The sequence below is a fragment of the Dipodomys spectabilis genome, unplaced genomic scaffold (assembly GCF_019054845.1).
Source record: "Dipodomys spectabilis isolate Male_0828 unplaced genomic scaffold, ASM1905484v1 ptg000288l, whole genome shotgun sequence".
Lineage (NCBI taxonomy): Eukaryota > Metazoa > Chordata > Mammalia > Rodentia > Heteromyidae > Dipodomys > Dipodomys spectabilis.
The window spans coordinates 6,494,956-6,509,418 of NW_024870965.1; the positions used below are offsets into that span (position 1 = coordinate 6,494,956).

General features: G+C 54.7%; 1 protein-coding gene across 1 annotated transcript in view; it reads left to right on the forward strand.

Moving 5' to 3' along the window:
- Positions 1–14,463, forward strand: part of LOC122126728 (kinesin-like protein KIF26B) — a 117,667-nt gene that overhangs the window by 66,933 nt on the left and 36,271 nt on the right. The window contains exons 4-7 of the mRNA XM_042701191.1: positions 8,311–8,514; positions 11,349–11,442; positions 12,206–12,468; positions 14,169–14,352. Of these exons, the coding sequence (XP_042557125.1) occupies positions 8,311–8,514; positions 11,349–11,442; positions 12,206–12,468; positions 14,169–14,352 (745 nt within the window). The remainder of the gene's footprint in view (positions 1–8,310; positions 8,515–11,348; positions 11,443–12,205; positions 12,469–14,168; positions 14,353–14,463) is intronic.

The following is a 14,463-nucleotide window of genomic DNA, read 5'->3' on the forward strand; positions in this document are numbered from 1 at the left end:
TTTAAAAAATTATCTTCTGCATGAGATAAAAGCTGGCTGCCTAGCCAGCCGTGCATACTTCCTGAATCCGAAAATGGTCAAGCGAAAACATCAAGCATTACGCTACAACACTCTCACTCTTGTGCTCTCTCTCTCTCTCTCTCACACACACACACACACACACACACACACACGTGCGGGCGTGCACACTCAAGTACACGTGGCAACCCATTGCATCTCTGTCAGGCTTTTGTGTGAGGTTAAATATATTTGACGTCCTAAACCCTGAGACTATTGTAGGTTTCAGCCTCTTGAGCCCAGGGCTCCCTGGGGTGCGTTGTCTTGTGGGGTGATTCCCTACCTAGCTCCTTGTTTTCTTCCTCTGTGGGCCTAGGCCTGCGCCGCTCTGGGCTGCGGGACAGCGGCTCGGTGTGCATGCGCAGCCTCCCCAGCCGGGGCGGCCGGGCCCCGCCCGACGCCTGTCCTTCCAGCAGCTGTGGTAGAAGGAGTGGATTTCGTGCTGGCTCACCTGCCGTGGTTCCGGAAGCACGGTGGGAGCTGGAGGGCCAGCACACGGTGCGTCCGCAAGACAGCTGCTAGTGGGAGAGCGAGGCTGTGTGGCAGGAAGGGGAGGGCTGTGTGGCAGGAAGGGGAGGGCTGTGTGGCAGGAAGGGGAGGGCTGTGTGGCAGGAAGGGGAGGGCTGTGTGGCAGGAAGTCGTCATCGCTCCCTCACTCCGATGGCCGTCCCAAGGCCATTTGTTCTGATGCCTTGCGAAATTCCAGAGCCAGTGTCATAACTGGCATTTCTAGAAGGACACCTGCCAGACTTCTGGATATTTTTTTCCATCTATGGCCAAGGCCAGAAGCAGGGGGATGTTGACATTTTAGAGACCAGGAAGCATCCAGCCGGGAGGTACCAAAGACAGGAAGCCCAGCCACGGGAGTGAACTGGTTTTCCATGGACCATAAAGTGGAAAAAGAATTCTCCCTGGTACCTGTGGTTCTCCAAGCCAGACCGCTCTGGTCTGCAGTGTAGACACGGCGTCTCTGAGTGCTGGCAGTGTGGACACGGCGTCTCTGAGTGCTGGCAGTGTAGACACGGCGTCTCTGAGTACTGGCAGTGTAGACACGGCGTCTCTGAGTGCTGGCAGTGTGGACATGGTGTATCTCGTGCTGGCTTGGTAATGGTAGAGCTGGTATGTAGCTCTTCACACATAAGCAAGCTCCAGGGAGAGGTGGACTGTTAGTAGCAAGTGCTACAAGCCCAGTCTGAGTACATGTGTACAAATTTGGACCTGCGAGTCCATTGCTGCCCCTCTCAAAACTCCTTCCTACCGTTTTACCTTTTGAATGGGTATCTCCATTTATAATGAAAGGATCTCTTGTACCCAGTATTCAAGGACACCTCCAGTTGTCCTACCCAGTACTTTCCCAAAGTCAGGCAAGAGAGGAAGAGGGAGGGCACTTTCAGGCCTTGACTGAAACTTAGGAAAAGCGGGGTGGCCCACATGCCTCGTCTCCTGCCCTCCCCTCGCTGCCCCCTCAAGTGCAAGGGAAAGTCTTGGGCCACAGTCCTCTGACTCTGCCTCCCATGCAGTTAGGCTCACGGGCATGAGCCTCTGGCTCACGCGTGTCTGGCTCAAGTGTCCACTCTTGAAGAGCTCGTTTCAAGCCATCCTTGAGTGAATTCTGGTGCTCAAGAACCCTCCAGACAGCCAGGCACCTTGACGCCGTCAGTGGAGTAATGATGGCTAAGGTGCGTGGTGGGCACGAGGGGTGTGAGAGTTTCTTCTTTAATATTAGGCCAGGGTGTGTGCTGTGGGCATTTTGCAGACTGGGTGCAGAGAAGGTCAACTTCATCGTCCAGAGGGACACAGTGGTGACTGTGTAGACACAAGCCGCGAGCCTGTCTGCACTGCCTGCACCCCGGCCTGTGCTCCCAGTGGCTGGCGCTGGAGGGGCCTGGCAGGATGCCCCGGCGTCCGGAAGCACTGCCCAAACCTGGGATGCCCGTCCAAGGCTGTGTCTTCACGCCAGCTAAGAGATGCAGTGTCTCCTAAATAGGCCACTGTCCAGTCCTGGCCTTTCCTGACGGCGCAGCCCCTGAGACGTGTCTGTCTGAACCCATGCAGCCCGCCGGCTCCTGCCCAACCCCGCTAATTGTGTGAGGACCCTGCTGCCCAGACACTAGTGGGTGGGCTTTCTCCCTGCCGTCCCGCTCCTCCATCACCCCCCCCCCCCCCACCAGGCTTGCCGGTGACAGATGCACACTGATGAGGAGCGTCAGGGATTGCTGCCCCTCTGTTCCCCGAGCACTTCTTTATGGAGTACTGGACAGCTCATTACCAGGCTCCATTTCTCGTCCTGCACATGCTCCCTTCCCCAGCCTGGCTTTTAGTCATGTGAACCAGCTCTCCCTGATCGCATGGCTGCCCATTCCTTGCCACCAGTGCCATGCCAGCTCAGCTCCAGGTGCCTCTCAGTGCCAGGACCGGTCCAGCCCACCCTGGCTCCTCCACCAGGACACTTAGAGGAGGCGCAGCATGCCAAGGTCACGGCCAGGCCGAGGGCTTTGAGAAAATTCCCCGATCTTAGCCTCTTAAGTAGAGAGGCTGATGGTCACGATGATACTTACTGAACATAGCTGCTGTGGGAAACCCGAGTGGAAACTTCTTATGAGAAGTTTGTTTGTCAACCAAGATTATAACACTTGTGAAGAAGTTACGGCAGTGGGGCTGATGGCTGATGGACTGATATAATACGCCAAAATCGCAGAGCAGGGGAGGAGAGGAGAAGGGTGGGAGAATGCATAATGCTCAGTGCACACTTGCAAAGATGGAATTGGTTAGCTAGAGGGCTTAGGAGGAGTTGGGAAAGAAGGCGGAGAATGATCGAATATGCATTGTACTCACAAAATGCCATGTTGAATTGCAACCCCTTTGTACAACTACTTAAAGATCATAAAAGGAAAACAAACATAAAAAAAAACCCACAAAGCAGACACTGCCCCCAAAGAGGACGGAGGCCATCAGTGCCTGTCTTGGCCTTCCCACCTCCAGGCCTGCCCTGGTCTAGGAGTAGATCTCATAGATGACTGGATTTAAGGAAGGAAACCCGATCTGATTGAGTTGTGTTCAGTAACTGTGGCTCGATGGAAATGACTTTATGATACATCTAAAAACTTCCTCAAAATTCAGAGGTTAGAATCTTCTTACTTCTCCCCTGCATTGCCAGCGATGGAGTTGAGACCTCCAAAGTCATGACTGTTTGGAATGTGATTCCTGTGGTCTCCTTAAAATCTTCTAGAACCTTCCAGCTCCATAAAACTATGAGGATCTTCCTTCAATCGGAGAGATTTCAGAACATTTACATTTATTATTTAAACTTTCTCCTTATATAAATCTGGACTTTTTAACGTTTTCATCCTCTCCTGTTGGGTTGAGAAAAGAAATGGAAAGTTATATTTATGGAGTTTAGTGTATCGTTCGTGATTTGGCAATATAATTTTGCATTAAACAATGGCTGGGAAATGACACCCCTGTCCCTTGCGGTGAGTTTTTGGAGATGGCGCTTCATCAGCGTCTTTGGGATATGTATATCAGAAGTCAAGGCACAGAGGATTCGGGAGCTGCTGCGTCTCCAGCAGGGCAGGGCAGGACAGGGCAGCCGGTATCTTGAGAAGAGCGGATGTGCATGGCTCCGGTCCACCGCATCATCTCAGGGGGAAGGGCTGGGCACTGCCCTGGAACAGCCCACACGCTGGTCCATCACACAGCCTGGTTAGGACAGAAGGAAAGGAGAATATTCTAGAGAAATGCCACGGCTAGCCCGGAGTGCACATCCAATCTTGTGTGGGTTTCTCACCTTTACCGAAGATGTGAGCCGATCAGACATTCTTCAGTGTTGACGGGAAGAGGAAAGAAAATAATTTGGTTTCTGTCTCTCTCATCTCTGTGATGTATGTGTTTAATTTTGCTTTAATTTATAGTATTAAACCCAGGAGAAGAGTTGTAGTTCTGTTAATTTGATTTAGGAAGTCTATTTCATACTAGGTGATTTGAGGAAAATGGATATTCTTCCTTTCCTAAGACAGTCCAGTCATCCTTCAGTGTCCATGGGAACTGGCTCCAGGGTCCCCCGAACACCAAATCCTGTGGGTGCTCAGGTTCTTTATATACAGTGCCCCATTCCCCCCTCACGTGTACGTTAAACCGTCAGGCAATCACGCATGCCACCTGATGCTGTGCGTGCTGTGTCCACAGTGTAGGGTTGCACAGAACGTGGTGATGGGGACAGAGGTCCACGTGGTGCTGGTACAGGTGGATCTTCCCCCAGGAGCCTCGAGCCTGTGGATGTGCAGCCTGGGGACCTGGAGGTCCACCTGTGCTTCTCTGTGTCTGTGCACTGCGGTGCAGTTGATTACTTTCTGCTGCTCTTGACATCTGTCCATCGAGGGATAAGGACGCCAAGGGGCCTGGTGGCCCATATGGCCAGGCCATGTGCCAACATCTGGGACAGCGCGGCTTTGGATATGCTGTGGAGCCACGGTGGCCGGTAGCTAGGGGGAGTGGTGTGGGCCTGAGCAGATACCGGGCTCCCCTCAGCGGGCACAGTGGACACTGGGCTCCCCTCAGTGGGCACAGCGGGCACCGGGCTCTCCTCAGCGGACACAGCGGGCACCAGGCTCTCCTCAGTGGGCACAGTGGGCACCGGGCTCCCCTCAGCGGGCACAGTGGACACCAGGCTCTCCTCAGCGGGCACAGTGGGCACCGGGCTCTCCTCAGCGGGCACAGTGGGCACCGGGCTCCCCTCAGCGGGCACTGGGCTTCCCTCAGCGGGCACAGTGGGCACCGGGCTCCCCTCAGCGGGCACCGGGCTTCCCTCAGTGTGCACAGTGGACACCGGGCTTCCCTCAGCGGGCACAGTCCTTGTCAGGACCGCCTGCATGGCATCCATTCGCTATTCCTTTGGCTTTCTGGCTCCATTCTGCGCCTGCAGCGTGGCCGCGCTGCCTCCCCAAGAGGAGGGGAGAAGGAGACTCAGCTGTCGGAAGCGCGGGCCGGGCCTCTGTGCGGGGCAGCCGGGAGGAGTGGGATTGAACTTAATTTGTCCACGAGTCTCATGTATGTAATGAAAGCTGGGGCTCTTGGCAAGGTGTCCAAGGACCCCGTTACAGCGGGCCAGGCAGGAAGTGGCGTGCGGACCGACAGAATGACGACACAAAGGAGGTGGAGTGCCACGCTCCATTTCTTCCTTTAGAGTGAAAAATACCCATGTATTTGAAGACTTGTGAAGAAGAGAAGGAAGCTGGCATTTTGTCCAGCTCCCAGTCTCCCGGGGGCTTAAAGCTCTGCTCCCTCCTCGGCCACCCGGGCTGGGGCTTCAGAGCGGCCCCCGACGTGGCACGTGAGTAACACGCAGGCGTGGCCTCGTGGACAAGCAGCCGCCCAGTCTGCCGTCCTCCTGCTGCCCGCTCAGCGGCTCATGTTTTACACGCCGCACCTCTCGGCACTCACAAGTGGCACGACAAATCCCAAGTGGAAATGCCACAGGCTATGTAGTTCAGTCAGTTCTGCTGGGGCCTCATCACCCGTGACCTGTGTGGTCCAGGAGTCAGGTGGAAACCCTGGGGCCAAGCCCATGCCCAGAGGCCGCGGCGGGGGGCTGCGCGTCCCTGCTGCGTAGCTGGACATACTATAGGGCTGAGAGGAGCTGAGATCAGCCTGGGGGCAGAGGAAACACACAAACACCGCGGTGAGCTGGCGGTGATCACCGGGGGTGTCAGCTCTGGGGTCCAGTGCTGGCCAAGGAGAAGCCTCATGTCTAAATACGAGCCCAACACCTCCAGTCCTGCTTGGGGCTGAAGGTTCCCAGAGTCCAGGGAAAGGCATTCCATTGGGAAATGATGGGAGATCAAGACCTGGAGGGAGCCAAGTGAGGAAAAGAGAGTGGAAGAAAACCAAGAATTGAGCACTTCCATGCTCAGTGCCATGTTCAGCACCCCATGTGCTCAGTATCACATTCAGTACCCCACGTGCTCAGTATCACATTCAGTACCCCACGTGCTCAGTATCACATTCAGTACCCCACGTGCTTAGTACCACACTCAGCACCCCATGTGCTCAGTACCACATTCAGTACCCCATGTGCTCAGTATCACATTCAGCACCCCACGTGCTCAGTATCACATTCAGTTCCCCATGTGCTCAGTATCACATTCAGTTCCCCATGTGCTTAGTATCACATTCAGTACCCCACGTGCTTAGAACCACACTCAGCACCCCATGTGCTCAGTACCACATTCAGTACCCCACGTGCTCAGTACCACATTCAGTACCCCATGTGCTCAGTATCACATTCAGTACCCCATGTGCCATGTGCTCAGTATCACATTCAGCACCCCATGTGCTCAGTATCACATTCAGTACCCCACATGCTCAGTATTACATTCAGTACCCCATGTGCTCAGTACCACATTCAGTACCCCATGTGCTCAGTATCACATTCAGTACCCCACGTGCTCAGTATCACATTCAGTACCCCACGTGCTCAGTATCACATTCAGCACCCCATGTGCTCAGTATCACATTCAGTTCCCCACGTGCTTAGTATCACATTCAGTTCCCCACGTGCTTAGTATCACATTCAGTACCCCATGTGTTTAGTATCACATTTAGCACCCCACGTGCTCAGTACCACACTCAGCACTTCATGTGCCTGTTGAATTTTTGTGATAGCACACCAGGCTTTGTTAGTCCAATCGCACAGGGAGAAACCTGAGGCTCGATGCCCCTGGACTGTGGAAGGCAGGAGTTGGCATGAGAGGGAAAGCATGGGCACCAGGGTGGGTTTAGGCCCAGCCTTCCCACTCACCATGCAGTGACGTGGAACGTCTTTTCCTCCCCGTGAGCCTGCCTGCCAGAAGGGTTCCGTGGTTTAATGCGAGTGGCAGAGCAGGCCTGGCACACGACACACGCCCCTCCCCATGGCAGGCGCCATTCAGTGTTCTCAATGGGGGATTAAGATTTGAACCCTGGAAGGCCGGTCTCATCCCAGCTTTGGGTGCCATCCTCTGATAGGCCTGGCCTCTCATCCCCACTGGGGTCTATAATTAACTCATCAGGGCCAGTGGAGCCCAGGCCCAGCACCGGTCATGCCCTGAGCCCAGGGCCCTTGGCATTTTTCAGTTCCGGCCTCGTATGCCACCGATGGTCCGAGGGCAGGGCCGAGGCTGGCCGGAGGATGGTGATCTCACCCCACTCTGCACGGTATGTTAGCAGCTCAGCATTTCTGTATGTTGGAAACACCTGAGTTAAAAATTGACAGCCACTCACTCCAGAATTTCATGATGGAGATTTCGCAAGCTTCTCCATTGGTTAGGGTTTAATAATAATCCTTGAGCTTGCATTTACAAATCTGTCTCAGCACCTGACTGGCTGCTGTTGCACCTTGAACCCTTGTAGCCCTGAGCCTAGCCCAGGGCTAGGTACTTGGAGAAAGTGCGCATCCTGTATTGGATAAACTGGCAGCACAGCAACGAAGCTGTAAGAGGATAATATGGCCTCTGGACCATGTGTGGCTTCAGCTAGATCTGTGCTTAGCTGAGGGCTGTGAGAGGGGCTGCGTATTTCCACGACAGCTGTTCTTGGCCATGGGTGGGCGGGGTTGGTGTTGAGTACCGCAGATGCTCATGCTCAGTGACTCAGAAGGTGAGTTAAAGGGCTCTGCCTGCTGTTCCCCACTGAGATGCACTCTCAGTGCCTGAAATGACAACTTCTCTGTGCTCACTTAATGGGATCCCAAATAACATGTTGCAGCCAATCTTTTATCACTGTTGCCGTAGAACACATTTCAGATGCTGGCCATTACCAACAGGCCATTTCACAGGGCTTTAACGATGACACGATGACATGGGGTTTTGTCTCCCCAAATCCTGATGAGCCGAGCTAGGGAGTAAATTACAGAGCTAAAGTTTTATGTGCATGGTTTATTGATCTGCAAGCTGCAAGTGAATCGCACTGCCTGCTAGAGCTCAGATTACCTTTCCATCTACGTAATTGGGCCACCAGGGCAGTTAGTTTTTAATTTACATTAATAAGAAGACAAAGAACACGGTGTGCCATCTCTGCATTACCGTAATATTCTACCTGGTAATTATACATACATCAGCTTTCCTAGGACCCAGCAAGGATCAGGTCACTCACTCACTGCCCCTCACATAACTGTGTGTCCCAGGAGAGGCCAGTGCTCCCGAGAGGAGCACCGGGAAGCGCTCCTTCGTGAAGGCAAGGCTGTCCTGACCGCACGCTTTCCCGCCCGTTTCCTTACAGGTGAAAGTGATGCTGCGCATCTGCTCCACGCTGGCCCGTGACTCATCGGAATCCAGCTCCTTCTTAAAGGCAGATCCTCGGAAGAAGCAGGTCACACTGTACGACCCGCTGACGTGTGGTCAGAAGGCCTTCCCCAAGAGGGCCAGCCAGGTGCCGCCTAAGATGTTCGCCTTTGACGCCGTTTTCCCACAAGATGCCTCTCAGGTGAGTAGGAGCTCCTCTCCAGCCTGTCCACTCCTCCCTGGGAGTGACCCGAGACCAAGGAGCTCCCTGAGAACCGGCTCCTCCTACCTTTAGGAGCCTGCAGAGCTCTAGTGGATACGTACACTTCCTGACGTCAGCAGCGTCTATGTGCTGGGATTTTGACAAAATGCACCTTGGGGAGGAGGAAGAGCAAGCCAGCTGGTCCCTGCCTGGGCCTCGGGCTGTGGGCAGGTAAACACGGTGCAGGGATCTGGAGTCAGAGTCAGCAGCAGCCTTACCTGTATGGATCCAGTGAGGTTGAAGGCCAGCCCGTGTCCTAGCTAGGCGCTGGAGTGTTTAACAGGGAAACCAAGGCCAGCATGCATCCATGACCAGGGTATGTGGGCTAGCACTCTCAATTTCACACTTAAAACAAGCAGTAAGAATTTGCTATTGTTCCTGGGTCCTCTGAACAGTTCTGCTCGTTCAGCTCGCTGATGTGCCCATTATGAACAGCAGCTTGAGAAAACAATTCTGAGGACCTTGGCTGGGCACATCACATTGGGGTTGGCTGGCTCTGGGCTGGCTTGGCATGTCTCTCTCCCACAGTGCCTTCCGCATTGTCCATCAGGCTAGCCCAAGCTTGTTCTCATGGCAGCGACAGGCTCAGGGTTGATGCCGCATCCTTTCGCTGAATTCTATTTTTCTAGACATCAGGCAGGGGGAGAGACTCTGATCGGATGATACAAGCTGCATTGTGAAGAGCATGCACACAGGGAGCGATGGAGAAGCAGGGTCATTTTTCCTGACATATTACCAGTATAATTCGGGGTCTGCTCTGAGTCTCTGGTATTGAGATTCCTGGATCACAAGCAGTCAAGGAAGTACCTGACCTGGATGGTTCAACCAAAGAGTCTAGTAGATACCTGTTCCCGCTGGTATTGGCCTCCAGAGCTTTGGAGAACACAGAGCTCTAAGTAGCATCAAATAGGGTCTGAAATCTAAAGGCTAAGGAAGTAACATGAACATCAGGTTGACAAATGCAGAAACTAATCAATAGCCCAGAACTGGGGTGATGGCTCAGTAGACAGACATGAATGTAGCATGCCCGGGAACATAAGCAAATAATCCTCAGCACCATAGGGAAATAATCAAGGCCATGGGTATACGAGTAGCCTGCCCTGCTTTCATGGTGTGTCAGACACTAGCGTCATTCTATAAACTTCTAATACTAAGACGTATGCACCACTATGTGTGGCACGGTAATTAGAAGTCCAGAGCAGAGCGTGAGGACTACAGTGCCAGCCTGTGAACTTCCTCCCTGTGGTCAGGCGGTAGAGATATTCACACGGCTCCTGTGTCACACCAGGAGCTGTGTCACATACACAGCAGAAGCAGCAAGCCATTTCCCAGGCCACGGTCAGCTCTTTACACACAGAGGGAGGTCAGGTCAGGGTCCACCCAGGCAGGGCCTTCCCCGTCAAGGAGGCTGCCTGCCACCTGCACCGCGTGAGCCACGCCTGCGTCTCCACCATCCGCTCATCTCTACACAGGTGGCCCGGTGAGGGCCACACACAGCCAGTGTTCTCCCGGTGGCTTGAGACTCTTCATGGTCTGTTGCGTATGGCCACAGCGGGCCTGCAGCCTCCGGCCCCCCACCTCACTCCTCGTCCAAAGGAAGCAGCGCCCATGGGCAAAAATTCCCCAGCTCTGCAGAGGCGCCTGTGGCAGCCTCCTCCTGGTCTCCCACTCGCTCTCAGGACCAGTGCCAGGCTCCCGCTGGCTCCATCCCGAGGCTTGAACAAGGTCCTGAGGCTCACCAGCCCCGTCGGCTGCCCCCAGCAGGGCTGTGGAGGGATCACCCCAGAGCCAGTTTGGAAGAGAAATTGTTTTTCAAGTATTTGTTTAGGTTCCTTGTGCTGCTGAGCCCTGGAGCTGACAAGCACAAGGCTGGCTATGGCTGAGGGTGTTCAGATTCCTGCCAGGAGGCACATGCAGCTCGGCTCGGGACCACAGAGCCCAGCCTGGCCCAGGCCCCAGTGCCTTCGCAAGACCAGTGCTGGCTCGAGACAGAAATGAGGGCGTGAGTGCGTGGAGACAGTCTTGTCCTCCTCCTGCAGTTGTCTCAGATGCGAACTAGACTGACTGGTCCTCAAGCTGGGCCCATGGTTCACTGAGCTCCTGCTGTGTGCAGGGCTCTGTGGGCTCTCAGCATCCTGGGGACATACCCACAGCCACCAAGAACCAGGCCCCTCGCTGGTTAAACCAGGTTAGGGATGAGACACGGCCAGGCTGAGCATCCTGACAGGTGGTTTACACTAAGCTCACGTGCAAAGAAAGGAAGAAAAGGCCAGTTTTGAACCAAGGAGAACATGGACTAAGAAAGAAGAAAGTGAAGGGAGAGAAGGCATGCATCATGAGCCTCTGTGTACATTAGGTCTGTATTCCTGTGCTGCTCACCCATCACTGGTTTCCTTCTGCTAAGCCTGGCAGCGTGCGTGTGAAAGGATCTAGTAAGCAGGAGGCAGTAGAGTTGAAACACTTGGTCAGCAGGCTGGAATGGCAGGTGGGAGGGGAAATGGGTCCAGGAGCATCTCACCCCCCTCCATCCACAGATGCCACGGGGCAGCACCAGTGAGCCGAGGGGTCCGTGGGTGGTGTGCAGTGACCACTGTGGAGGGGAGGAGGGTCCCATGGCTCTGGGGTTTTCCAGAGCTCTGTGGCCAGGGCTGACACGCCAGGAGCACGGTGGTGCTGGGATCCTGTGTGCCAGGAAATGGGCTCCCAGCTAGTCACTGATGGTGCCCGGTTGTGCATGGTGCATTCACTGCCGGTGTCTCTTTTCTGTCCCACAGGCTGAAGTGTGCGCTGGAACGGTGGCGGAGGTGATCCAGTCGGTGGTGAATGGTGCAGACGGCTGTGTGTTCTGTTTTGGCCATGCCAAGTTAGGTCAGTGACAGCTTGATTACATGCTGCTCTTTCGGGGGACGGGGGAACTGGGTGGTGCCTGGACTTGGAAACGCTAGGGGAGCCCAGCAAGTGGGGAAGGTGCCCATGGCCCCCTGGGAAGGAAAGGGCAGAGAGCCATGCCGCCTGCCCCTCTGCTGCGCTTTCTCTGTCCTGACCTCGGCATTTGGCCGCTCGCCAGGCCTTGCCTGACTTGCTCAGTAAGGTCCCAATTTGGAGAAGGGTCCTACAAGGTGTCCCTTGACAGGGATGGCCCCAGGCCTCCAAGGGAGCCTGGGCTCTGGGCAGGAGAGGCCCCCCCCCCCCCCCCCCCGCGTCCTTGTCACCTATCTTCCCTTCCGCTTTCTTCTCCCCTGCTTCTACTCAAAGTAGTGGCCCAGATTTTAATGGAATTTACTTGGGCTATAAAAATATACACAGCATTTAACTTGAGCAAGGATATAAAGCGTGACTATGTGGATTAAATCTGTGGGGTGGCGATAAAAAGAGCCATCATTGTGATAAGAAGCGCTTGCCTGCCCAGCGCACGTAAAACCATGCAGCAGCCGGAGCGGATGCACGGGGAGGCCTGAGGCACGTGGAGGCCGGAGGCACGCAGCACACGGAGGCACGCGCTCGGTCCGCAGAGCTCCCAGGGACGCCGTTGGCTGCTTCTCTTCCTTTCCCCTCGCCACTCCTCTGTGCCCCCCTCTTTGCCCCTGCCTCTGGTTTTGAGCTGCTTTCCCGCCTTCACGGGCTCTTGCAGGAAAATCCTACACCATGATCGGAAAGGACGACTCCATGCAGAACCTGGGCATCATCCCCTGCGCCATCTCTTGGCTCTTCAAACTGATCAACGAACGCAAAGAGAAGACCGGAGCCCGTTTCTCAGTCCGGATCTCAGCTGTGGAGGTGTGGGGGAAAGAAGAGAATCTGCGGGACCTGCTGTCAGAGGTGGCCACAGGCAGCCTGCAGGACGGCCAGTCCCCTGGCGTGTACCTCTGTGAGGACCCCATCTGCGGCACACAGGTAACTTGGCCAGGAAGCCAGCTTGCCCGTGGGACTCAGGCCCACCCAGCAGGCCGGGAAGCTCCACCCGAGACGCAGTGCCGGAGCCATGCAGCCCATCGGCTCACCCAGCCTAAATTTCTGTTCCTTGTTGGACACTGACTGAGAGTGGGAGCCGCAGTGTCCGTGCATTTGAGGAAATAGCTCCCCATCCTTTACACCCATCCCAAGAAAGAAAAATAGTACCATCTTTCTTTTGTTTAACAACAAACAGAAATATTTACTGCGCCACACAAATAGTGGCATCATTACTGGGCTGTTTATAGCTCTGTAAACTGTGTTTCTGGTGTTGGTTTACAGCCAGATTAGCAATGCTGTAGGAAGAAGTAATAACTACATTCTAATTAGAACAGTGATGTAACTGCGATGGCTACGGAAGCCAGGAGAAGCTCGGTTCATCTTCTCAGGGTGTCACTGGGTTTTATTGTCTACATTTATCTATTTATTTATGTACGTATGTATGTATGTATTTATTTGTCTGGACTGAGGTTTGAACTCAGGGCCTTGTGTACACCCTTGAGCCATGTCTCCAGCCCTGTATTGCTTTCATTTTTCAGGTAGGGTCTGGCTTGTCTCGGGCTTATCTCAGACTGGCATCCTCCTGCCTGTACAGCTTGTTAGTTGGGTTGTACTCTCATTAACTTAGCCTCATCCCGCAATCCTCTTGGTCTCCACCCCCCTGAGAAACTGATACTATACATGAGTCACTACCCACATCCTCAGTGGCCTCCTATTTTAGATAGGGGATTTGTTAGATGGGAACTGGCCCCACCCTAGCAAGGGTGAGGACGCTGCAGCCTCAGTGCCACCCACCTCCCCAGCCTCTGCCCACAGCACCAGGTCTCCCATCCCCTGCAGATCCCAGAGTCTACATCAGAGTCACCAAGGCTCTGGTCCACACACTGACTGCTCAGCCCCACCACAGGGGTTCCGACAGGGAGACCTGTCCCCCCCAAAACAAACAAAAACTTGTAGTTTCCTTTTGTTCTGCATAAAGGAATACTGGCTGATCCAGACGCTCTGATATTCGGCCAAGAGTTCACTCTGTCTGATGGTCAGCGGCCCAGCTTGGCAGCCACTCAGGACAAAGGTCAAAAATGCTTATTTCTTAATCCAGATGGGACGGCCTGGAGTCTGGGTGTTTCCGGGTAACATCTGCATGGACTTCTTATTCATAGCGATGCCAGCAAACAGTCCAAAGCAGCTGTACTTAATAACTGAGAGTTAGGAGTCCAGGAACAATAACCAGAGCATCGGCGCTGTCAGCTCTGCATCCCATTTTGTGACCCAACGCTGAGCGCTGAGATGAGACTCGGTTCCGCCCCACCGGCGTGTTTTCTTAGGGAGTGGGGTTCTCACTGGCTGTCCTTGGCAAGGTAAGGCGGTCGCTCATGCCCACGCACCTCTCAGATCCAGCCGCTTGCTCTGACAGCCAACCGCTGTACCTCAGCCACCAAATTGGCACACGCAGGTTGTGTCCAGTAAATGGGCCCAGCATGCATTTCCGGAAATGAGTGAACTAAGCTGAGCCTGGCCTATGAGCAGGGGACCTGGGTCTGAAGGACGCTGGCGGTACCTCTCCCGAGGGAGAGGCCGGGGCTTTGCCGTGTCAAGTGGTGGACACCCTGGCCTGGGGCCTCAGCTCTCCGCTTTCTCCTCAGCTCCAGAACCAGAGCGAGCTGCGGGCCCCCACGGCCGAGAAGGCCGCCTTCTTCCTGGACGCCGCCATCGCCTCTCGCCGGGTCAGCCAGCAGGACTGCGATGAGGACGACCACCGCAACTCCCACATGCTCTTCACGCTGCACATCTACCAGTACCGCATGGAGAAGAGCGGCAAGGGCGGAAGTAAGTCCCCTCTGCCCTGGCCTGTGTCCCCCGCGCTCGCACCTGCCTGTGCCGGGTCTGGCTCAGTGATTTGTGATTCATGGGGATTGTGGAGTCTAGGCTCAAGGTCAC